This window comes from Elephas maximus, chromosome 7 (genome assembly GCF_024166365.1).
Source record: "Elephas maximus indicus isolate mEleMax1 chromosome 7, mEleMax1 primary haplotype, whole genome shotgun sequence".
Classification (NCBI taxonomy): domain Eukaryota; kingdom Metazoa; phylum Chordata; class Mammalia; order Proboscidea; family Elephantidae; genus Elephas; species Elephas maximus.
Genome location: NC_064825.1, coordinates 55,061,486 through 55,072,313, shown reverse-complemented (window position 1 = coordinate 55,072,313; position 10,828 = coordinate 55,061,486). Strand labels below are relative to the sequence as shown.

General features: G+C 35.8%; 1 protein-coding gene and 1 pseudogene across 1 annotated transcript; both read left to right on the top strand.

The window, feature by feature from the left end:
- The first annotated feature begins 2,325 nt into the window (after nt 1–2,325).
- On the top strand, nt 2,326–3,285 carry LOC126079928 (olfactory receptor 51F2-like). Its single transcript, XM_049891283.1, has one exon. The coding sequence runs from the start codon at nt 2,341–2,343 to the stop codon at nt 3,283–3,285; it is 945 nt and encodes a 314-aa protein (XP_049747240.1). The 5' UTR covers nt 2,326–2,340.
- Nucleotides 3,286–9,417: 6,132 nt separating this feature from the next.
- LOC126079927 (olfactory receptor 51F2-like) lies at nt 9,418–10,367 on the top strand (annotated as a pseudogene).
- The last annotated feature ends 461 nt before the right edge of the window (nt 10,368–10,828 follow it).

The following is a 10,828-nucleotide window of genomic DNA, read 5'->3' as shown; positions in this document are numbered from 1 at the left end:
GTTAATCACTCTCAAAAAATTCTGGTTTTAGGATATGTATCAGATTTAACGTCATCGTTTATGGTCTTATCCTTTTTTTTTTTTTTTCCCTTATCTGTGTTGATAATCTAGTAGAAAGTTGGGAGAGACTTGTTTCAGATACCGCTATCTAAATTTCTTTAAAAAGGAAGTCTGTTGTAAGATTTAGAAAGAAAACTCTGATTGCAACATGGTATATGAATTAGAAAGAATTGCCTTAAAGACAGAAATTGGTGATCAACAGGTGAGAGATGAGAGTAGGTTCAGCTGTCTTACTTAGACAACCTGACTATGAAGCTACCATAGATCTATAGAGCTGCTAATCAAAATGAGGAAAATAGCAGTAGACAAATTGTGGTGGGAGAGTGAAAGACTGAATTTCGATGCATGTTAGGGTGTCATGTTAGGCTTGAGTTGGCTTTGAGGCATCCAAGTGGAGAAATCAAAGAGTTGTTTACATGGATTAAATGTTATGAGATTGGTCTGAAATAAAGATAAATACTTTAAAGTAGGAAACCAAATAAATAAAAACTGTAGACTGTAGAATGCATATAGAAGTGAAAGCATGAGATATCTTTGGAGAAGTAGTCAAACTAGTTTTCATCCTGATGCATAATCAAATAAGATAATAGAAACTATATAAAATGGGCATAAAAAAACTTAATGTAAATGATCTTGTATGGCTTCTAAAGGAACAAAAAAAAACCTAAAGAAGTTTAAAATATCTTTTGAGCAATAGCTTCATTGTTAGAATGAATATTATTTCCACAAGAGATTAATTTGAATTATAGCATTCAATAGTATACTTAAGAACCTATTATTTGCTAAAAACAAGTCTCATTAATTTATTTAAGTAACAGGTAATACATATGCCATCATGAAATAAAATAATTTCAACTATAAACCACAGAAATTTTACATAAATTAAGATATTTATACATATAGATATTTCTTTCACATTATTAATTGAAGTAGAATTATAATGTAGTGTAGTTGTTAATAACACAAGGTCTAAAGTCATATTTTCTCTGACTATACCATGTTTCACTTCCTTCAGGTACGATGATCTTGGGGAATTTACCTAAATTTCTCAACCTCAATTTATGCATCTGTACTTTTTTTTTTTCTTTTTTACTAATAATACCTCTTTGTAGATTTGTCACGAGACTCAAATGAAATAACCTATGTAAAATACTTTAGATATTGTATGGAACATGATCGTTCACACAATATTATATACATCCAAGTAATCCTTTAAGAGATCAAAGCACAGATTAAGGGCCAGCAATACATGTTGAAAAGAAGGATTATTTGCCACCTTATTATTATGACTCAGAGGCAGGTTCCATACTGTTAAACAAAATGGTGTTTTAGGGTTATAGATTAAAAAGAATATCAAGCTTCAGACTCATGGGAACTGAAGCATCTTTCTTTTAGTAAACATACGTAGTGAGGCAGAATGAATAGGCATTAATTGAAGTGGATTCTTTAGGTTTACATTGTTGCTGTTGGGTGCCTTTGAGTCCATTCCGACCCATAGTGACCCCAGAATATTTCATTTCTTCCTAAATGGGGTAAATAAAAATTGTACTTAGTATCTGAGTTCAACAACTCTAAAATTCCAAGGTAAACATGGCCAATAATTTCTGAGGCCAATTTCTAATCATGGATAATCAGAATATTTCAGGAAGAACAAATAAAATATAAACCAATTGGCAAATATATAATGAATATTTGCCAAGAACAAACAAATCTAGTAAACAAAGATTAGCTAAATAACTCCTTATTCTAGTGAGATGATACTGACAAATATAAATTTATTATCCAGTTGAAGGATAAAAAATGAATCAAAAATGATTGATAAGAATACAAGATTGAAAATAATAAACACCAAATAAATTTTTTAAGTAATTAAAATTAAATTGAACTGATTTAAATACCTTATATCAGTGATGACTCTCACGGATATAATATTGCATGAAAGAAGCCACACACAAAAAAGTATATACTGTATGATTCCATTTATATAAAGGTCAAGAAGAGGCAAAATTAATCATGGTAATAGAAGTCAGAATAATGGCTACCGTTGGAGGGGACGTGGACAAGGATGAGGCATCAGGAAGCTTTTGGCTTGCTAATAATGGTCCATCAGTTGATCTATGCACATGGACCCATACAGATGTAAAACTTCACTGAGCTATACTATTAAGTTTTTTTGCACTTTACTGAATGTATGTTTAACCGCAACTAAAAATAATATTTAATTTCTAATTTTAAAGAAAGTCAAGATCTTACAAGAGAATCCTGTTCCTGCAGACCACAATGTCAATCTTCCATAACTCTACCTCTCCAGCCTTCTTCCTTACGGGGGTCCCTGGACTTGAATGGGCCCATGTCTGGATTTCCATCCCCTTTTGCTGCCTCTATTTAACTGCCCTTTCTGGGAATACCTTGATCCTGTTTGTAGTCTTCACTGAGCCCAGCCTTCATGAGCCTATGTACTATTTCCTCTCCATGTTGTCTACCACTGACATTGGCTTGTGCATCTCTACCCTGGTGACAGTCCTGGGAATATTCTGGCTGAATGCCCGGGAGATCAGCTTTAATGCTTGCTTATCCCAGATGTTCTTCATTCACCTCTTCACTTTCATGGAATCTTCAGTGCTCCTGGCTATGGCCTTTGACCGGTTTGTGGCCATTTCTAACCCTCTGAGATATGCTACCATCCTAACTCATGCAAGGATTGCACAGATTGCTGTGGCAGTCATTACTAGGGGGACTGTGATTCTGACACCACTAGTCCTTCTTCTTAAGCATCTATCATTCTGCCATAGCCATGTGCTCCGTCACTCCTACTGCCTTCACCCGGATGTGATGAAGCTCTCATGTTCAGACACAAAGATCAATAGTGCATTTGGACTAACCGCAATTATCTCTACTGCTGGAGTGGACTCCATCTTTATCTTGCTCTTTTACATCCTGATCATTCGCTCGGTTCTCAGTATTGCATCCCCAGAAGAGAGGAAAAAGGCCTTCAACACCTGCATCTCTCATATCACTGCTGTAGCCATATTCTACATCCCTTTGATCAGCCTGTCTTTTGTTCACAGGTTTGGAAAATGTGCTTCACCCTATGCGCCCACCCTCATCGCTAATATATACTTGCTGAGCCCTCCTGTGATGAACCCCATAATCTACAGTGTGAAAACAAAGCAGATTCAAAAAGCCATGCTTAAACTTGTATGTTCCAAGGGCACTCATATTTAACCATTACTGTTCCCACAAAAACCTTTACTTAAATGACAGTGAAGATTTATCATAATTTGGAGTTATAAATCCATGCAGTTTTAAAGTTGAGTAGAACTAGTGAGGCACCGTCCAATTCAAACATCTTAACAAGGCAGTTATCCTTTCTATGGCAATCTTTCCATTTCTACCATCAAAATCCTAATTCAGATTCTCACTATTTCTCAGCTACCCTATCCTAATACCTGATTAACTGTCCACTCTCTATGCTGTCTTTGCTCAAAATAATTCACTTTGAATTAATTTTCAAAATACTCAGCTCTAATAAAACTTAAAAATAAACAAACATCCTTTCCATGTTTATTTTTCATACACCAACTAAATGAAGTAACAACTCCTGTCCACAGTAGTTAAATTTTGGGTTCAGCTTTCTTTCATGACCTGTGATACATATGGTATACCATCCACTTTTTCCAGCTCTCAGGTTTTTTTGGAGTATTCTTTACCATCAAAAGTATTTGCTGCCCTACAGTGGGGACTTGTGTAAGAGTGAAAGGCAAAAGAAACATTACCCATTGCCATCAAGTCAATTCCAACTCATAGCAACCCTACAGGACAGAGTAGAACTGCCCCATAGGGTTTCCAAGGATCCCCTGAAGGACTGCTTACCTTTTGGTTGGCAGCTGAACTCTTAACCCCTGTCCCACCAGGGCACCAAAGAAACATTAGTTGAAGCAAAATACCTGGAATATAAGTCTTGCAAGTATTGTAGTGCAACCAGGAAGTGTGATTAGGTAAAATTTTTGTCTTTTTTGGCTTTTGTTTCCCTAGATAAGCCTTGTCAGCATATTTACAGTTTCCCGTGTGATAGGGGGTCCTGGTGGGTTTGGTTTTGTTTTGTGTGTTGTGTTTGGAAAACCAGAGATTCCGCATGTAACCTAATAGAAGGCACCACTAAAAGCATCAGCAACCAAGGTCTGGTGGTACAGACAAGTTACCTCGAAGTGTGGGTCTGAGAATCTTAAAACTTCTGTGGTAACAATGTAGTACCAGATAATATTTCTCAAAATCCATATTATCAACCAAAAACTTAAACACTCTCCATGACTCAGCATGCTTCCATTAATGAAAACACATGGTATTTTAAAAAAAGACAAATTCAAAGCAGAAAATAACTGGACCTTGAAAGGGTTAAAGTTTAATCTTCCTTTGTCCCTTCATATACTTTGCATTCTAAGAAAAAACTTCCTACTAGCTGCTCCTTCATACACATGTAACTTCCCTGTTGCTGGATTTTATTGTTGCTTCCACTTCAACCTTGACACCCACTTCTCCACCTTGAAATTCTACCTATGTGTCAAGGCTCACCTTTAATGATCTTCTTTACTAAACTTTTCATGATTGCTCCAAAGGAATTTGATCTCTCCTTCCCATAAATTGTCTTTCATAATGCTTTACCCATATCTTCTTTACCTGTATGTGTGTGTATTTGTATAGATAGATGATAGACAGACAGGCAGACAGACAGATGATAGACAGATAGACAGGTGATAGGTATGTAGGTAGATAGGTAGATGATAGACAGACAGACAGATAGACAGATAGACAGATAGGTAGATAGGTATGAATGGTAATTATTATAGCTCCCACAAGACTGTAATTTCCCTAAAGAAAAAAATGCCTTGATTTTATTTCATGCCACCACAATACACATAGCAGGCAGTCAATAGATAGTTGTTGAATTGAACTGAACATAGTAGGCTGTCCAACAGTCCATCTGAACAATTTCAGTGATAACTGAGTCAGTTCCATCGTTTGGGAAGTCTAACATAAGAAATTTCTCTTATACTGACCCCATAGTTTTCTGCTTGTATTACCTAGCGATTGGTTATACTTCTGACTTTTTGAAACCATGTAGTTGAAGAGCTCTTTTTGGGAATCTGAGAACACAATCTCTGAAACTTAACCCAAGCTAGTATAAGGCCAATTTGACTAAGAATAAAAAATAATTTAAGCCAAGATCCTCAGTTTTACGGCTATAAGAATAGAAGGAGTAAGACATAGCAGTCCCAAATTATATTCTTACTCCTCTTCCAACACCAAACATGTAGTAAGCATCTACTCTAAACTAGGTACTAGGACAGATGTTGAGAATATAAATGTGAACAAGATTAGCTTCTTGCCTTAATTCAGCTTAATGTTTAGTGAGAAATAAAATTTACAAACATGTAGTTTCATTAAAATGCTTATTATAGAGATGCCGTCTTACAAAAAAACTTAGCAAAGAGCACAAACATTGAGTAATTTAAATTAAAAGAAACTTTAAATGACAATTCTTCTACTTCACCTCAACCATGGGGTAAAATCATAAGCTACTTGATGTAAGCATAATTAGGTGGGAAAAAAAACTAAAATGATAGAAATCACTTAAAAAGGAGAATTAATAATGTGATATATTATTTGAAATGATAATACAAGTCAATGAGAAAGTAAGATTAACTATATAAAAATTTAATTGACATTCAGATTTTGAGGAAAGTATCTATTGTCTGTGAAGTGTTTTCCAAAGGATGATTCATAGATTGATTACCTAAGAATTACGGTCCAGGGTCAGATACATAATAATAGCCTGAAAAATCTTTTTTAAAATGCAGATTCCTGGGCCTCGCTCCCAGAATTTCTTATTTTACTAGTTCTGGGATGAAGACTGGTGTTATTGGTTGCCATGATTCCAACTCATGACAATCCCATGTGTTACAGAGTAGAACTATTCCATAGGGCTTTTGTGGTTGTTTGTGTGTGTGTGTGTGTGTGGTTGTAACCTTAATGGAAGTAGATTTCCAGGTCATTTTTTCCATGGTACCACTGGGTAGGTTAGAACCACCAACCTTTAGGTTAGCAACTGAGTGTAAACCATTTGTACAACCCAGGGATGAGGACTAAGAATCTGTATTTATAACAAGCTCCCAAGAAGAATATGATGCACAACCAGTTTTGGGAGCCACTGACCATGGCAAGATACAATTGTACATTTATCTGCTATTTATGATCTCCGACCTAAAATTTATTTTTTCTATTTCTAGTGTGGAAGACAAAAAAAAAAAAAAAATCTTTAGGTCTTTCTGTGGACAAATTGGATCTAAAATCCCAGAGTATAGGCTGACTTAAGTCGTCTTCTTCCCAGAACAGGTGTAAAAAATATATACGTATATACTCCTCATATTTGTTCAATATTTATATTTTTCCTGCCATATAATATCATTATCAATCATAACAGGTCAAAGATACAACAATATCAGCAATTTTACTGCATGAAACCAGATAGAAAAGCAAGTAGATTTACGCAGAGTGACTCTGGAAGCACAAATGAATAAAAATAAATGCAGTTGACCAGAAAGATCCCTCAGGAACAGGTTTATCTGACAGGTAAGTGACTCACCTGAGAATAGATTCTTCATAAATCCTTTCATTCTGGGAATAGAATGGGACATTGGAACCCAGACTTTTCCTCATCCTCTTTGCTCAGTGTAAGCACGGGGGCATCAGAGAGACAATGGTCATTTATTAACATTAGAAGGCTTGATGTGGGCTCATTTTGCAACAAGAGATTTGGCTTTATCAAAGGAAGTATTATGCAAGACTAAGTTATAGCAGTCAGGCAAAGACAAGCTGTTACTGGATTGCCTTCAATTTAAGATTTTACAACCGGAGAGGCCTTAGTGTCTTATTCTTTATTCTTTTCAAGGCAGCTTAGATGTAAAGAACAGAGATTCTTCCTAAAGTGCTTAATCTTCATCCTGAGAAGATCCATAAATTACGAATTTCTGAAAAACAAAAAATATCCAGGGTATGTGGTCAATCTGAAATCTGGCTGGGGTTCCTTAGATAATATCTGAAATTTATTACTTGTGGTGCTAGAAATAGAGAGTTGGAATAGCCCCAAAACTGGATTTGAGCCATTCATCCAGACTGCTGCCATAAAAACCAAGAAAAATATGACTAATTTGAAAGGAAACATAGAATGTGGGCTATCTGGGGACATATAACAGAAAGCCTCAGAGTGCTGAGCTTCAAGGAGATAAATAACTTTTCTAAAAATATAGTGATTTATCATTATCAGGGCATGAGATTTTAGCTTTTTTTTTTTTTTTCCTCAAAATGGAGATGGTGTTGCTCCATTCAGAATAACAGACTTTAATACCCGTAAAGAGGTCAGGATAGTCAAGATAGGCTGATTACCAGAAGATGGACTTGAAGTTAGTTAACAGGTTAAACATGTCATTGATAGCTATAAAAAATGAGTTAACCTAATCGAAGTATCCATGATTCAAATCCACTATCCCAGAAGGCCCCATTATACAACGTGCACTAGTCTGAAAATTTTAACATGTAAGGAGCTAATTGTTTTCTGCCTTCCCTGAATATTGACAAGGAAATTTTTAAATAGCGCAATGAAAAATCAGGAAATGAAAAACAAATCTATCAAATATTAAGTGCTTGGAACCCTACTACACATGTATTTATATGACTATTAAGAGCCCAAAGAATTGTGATTAATATGGCTGTGTGGGTAAAAAAAACTAACGTGAATACTTCTATTTTAGTAATTCACATGCATATGTAATGCTGAAGTTTTCTTTTTTTTTAACATTATTCTATAAATTTTTACCATCCCATGGAGAAGCAGCAGCATAATGTAACTTCGACAAATTTTAAAATTACACAAATAGAATACAAATCTTAGTTTTTCTACTGTTGTTAAAATTATTTAATATCTCTAATGTTTAGCTTCTTTGGCTGAAAAACTGGAATCATAAATAATATGATTTTCTGATTAAATAAGATAATTTCTACAAGGCACGTAATATAGGATCTGACACACTGAGGTTGTACAAATGATAGCTGTTAACTACATTGCAAAGTATCAGCATCAGTAATAGTCTAAGTTAAGTCCTCTGATTCCAAAGCTTCTTATGTTACTATTACACTTTCTCTCCTCCTTTATCTGGCCCTCAAGCCCATCGCTTGCCAACTCTACTTAGAATTCAGGTTCTTAATTTAGACATCATTACTCAAACTTTCCCTTAGCCCCCAGCATGAGTTTGTTGCCCTCTTTATGTGCTCTCATAGCACTCTCATTGTACTCTATTATTCCCTGTTCGCTTGTTTCTGTCCACTCATTGACCCTAAACATTTTGAAGTCAAGGACTTTGTTATGCTTAGTGTGTAATTTCCTACGCCTGTTCCAAGTACTCAGTATGTATTTGCTGAATAACTGAATAAATGCATTCATTTTCAGTATTTGGGTTTAGACAAAGTGACTGCTTTGTCATGTAGGATTGGCAGCTCTCTACTGGAGAGAGAAGTGTCTGATATCAGGTCTCCACACACCCAGTTCACTCTTAGCCCTGAAACTTAATATAGTTCACTCTGAAAGGACAAGTTACTGAAGCTGACGTTACAGAGGAATTTTCTTTAACAGTTGTGTATTGACTCAACTGCAGTGACAGCACATAAGAATCAAGAGCAGAAATTAACCCTTGACTAGGACCATCACAGCAGGACAGGAGTAAGATTCACTGGGCAAGAAATAGTAAATAAGATATTTAGACTTCTATAAAATTATTTACTTAAAGGCTATATGTTTTTAAATGTATGCTAAAATTCTGTGATAATGCAATAGAATTTTAAAAACTTTCAAATGCATGTATGTTTTTATTAAATAATAAATATTACTTTTTCAAAAACTAATATCACTTTGGTGTTTCCACTAAATTCTTGGTACTTTCAGACTATTTTGATAATTTTTTTTTTACTCCATCTGTATACAAAGCACAAAAGGAAGAGGGAAAGAAATTGCTCGTGGTCAAAGTGTTAAGAGGATCGAAAATGCTCCAGTGATTTGAAAAAAAAAGATGCACTTTCTTTTTTATCAATCTAGAAATAGGAATTATGGAGGGGAAGTTCAATATAGCAGAAAAAAAAGAAATCAAAACTGGGGAGCAGAAAGGAGAGGATAAACTCTTAGGAAAAATCTCCAATTTGGTTTGTCTAACCACAATTAATAGAAAACACGATGAATTTGCTGAATGATATTATCATTTCTCATTCTAGGACATTTTATTGCAACAGGATTATCCTTCCATAGTAATCATGTCATCTTTTCCTAACATCACATTCTCTTCTCCGATCTTTCTCCTTACGGGAGTTCCAGGACTAGAAGTTGCACATGCCTGGATCTCCATCCCCTTCTGCTGTCTCTACATAACAGCCCTCTCTGGGAATGGTATTGTCCTGTTTGTCACCATCACTGAGTCGAGATTTCATGAACCCATGTACTATTTCCTCTCTATGCTCTCAACCACCGACCTGGGCTTGTGTATTTCAACACTAGTCACTATGCTGGGCATATCCTGGTTCAATGCAAGACAGATCAGTTTCCACGCTGTGTTGCCCAGACATTCTTCATTCAGCTATTTACTGTCATGGAGTCTTCGGTGCTCCTAGTAATGGCTATTGACCACGTCACTGCCATTTGTAACCCACTGAGATATACCACCATCTTGATTGATTCCAGAAACATCAAAGTGTGGTTTGCCATCCTTGTCAGCGGAACAGTGGTCCTATTGCCTCTGACCCTGCTTCTTAAGCATCTGTTCTTCTGCCGAAGCCATGTGCTCCATCATTCCTACTGTTTCCATCCTGATGTAATCCAGCGTTCACGTTCTGACAATAAGATCAACAGTGTTTTAGGACTTGCCGCCCTCATAGTTACTGCATGAGTGGACTCCATATTTATTCTTCTTTCTTACATTCTGATTATTAAAACAGTCCTGAGCATCACTTTCCCAGAGGAGCGGAACAAGGCCTTCAGCACTTGCGTTTCCCACATGGGTGCTGTTGCTATCTTCTACATCCCTCTCATTAGCTTGTGCTTTGTACATCGGTTTGGGAAAAGAGCCCCTCCTTATATACACACTCTTATGGCAAATGTGTTTTTGCTTATTCCACCTGTGATGAATCCCATAATCTATGGTGTGAAAATCAAGCAGATCTGCAAGGCTATCCAAACAGTCCTCTTTCCCAAGGGATCCAAAGCCTAACCCTAAAATGTACCCAGTAAAATGTATTCCTTAGTTATTACTTTCAGGGCCTAGTGTTTGATCAGTTATGAACTATTTTCACTATGACCTGACACCAAAAGAAATAGAAGGTTGGATGGAGTGGGCAGGCAGATATAATTTGGTAGAAATTTCTCTTTTATCTTTTTGTTCATGTGTTTGTTTTTACTTTTTTTTTTTTTTACTTTTTATTTACAGAAAATAGTATATTTCCACGCATTTGTAGGAGATAATACAGAGATCCCATATGTCCTTCACATAGTTACCCCCAATGGTAGCATCTTGCAAAACTGTTATACAATATCACAAATTGGCATGGATTCAATTTACCCTATTCAGATAAGTGACCCCATATGGTAATACAAATCCATTAAAAAAGACTGCAGATAAAGGCAATTGTATAAATCCATGTGTCTTTTTTCTTCTCCTAACTGATTTAAAAA

Bases quoted from the DNA above. Each gene is read 5' to 3' on its own strand.
- LOC126079928 (XM_049891283.1), top strand. From the start codon at position 2,341: ATGTCAATCTTCCATAACTCTACCTCTCCAGCCTTCTTCCTTACGGGG.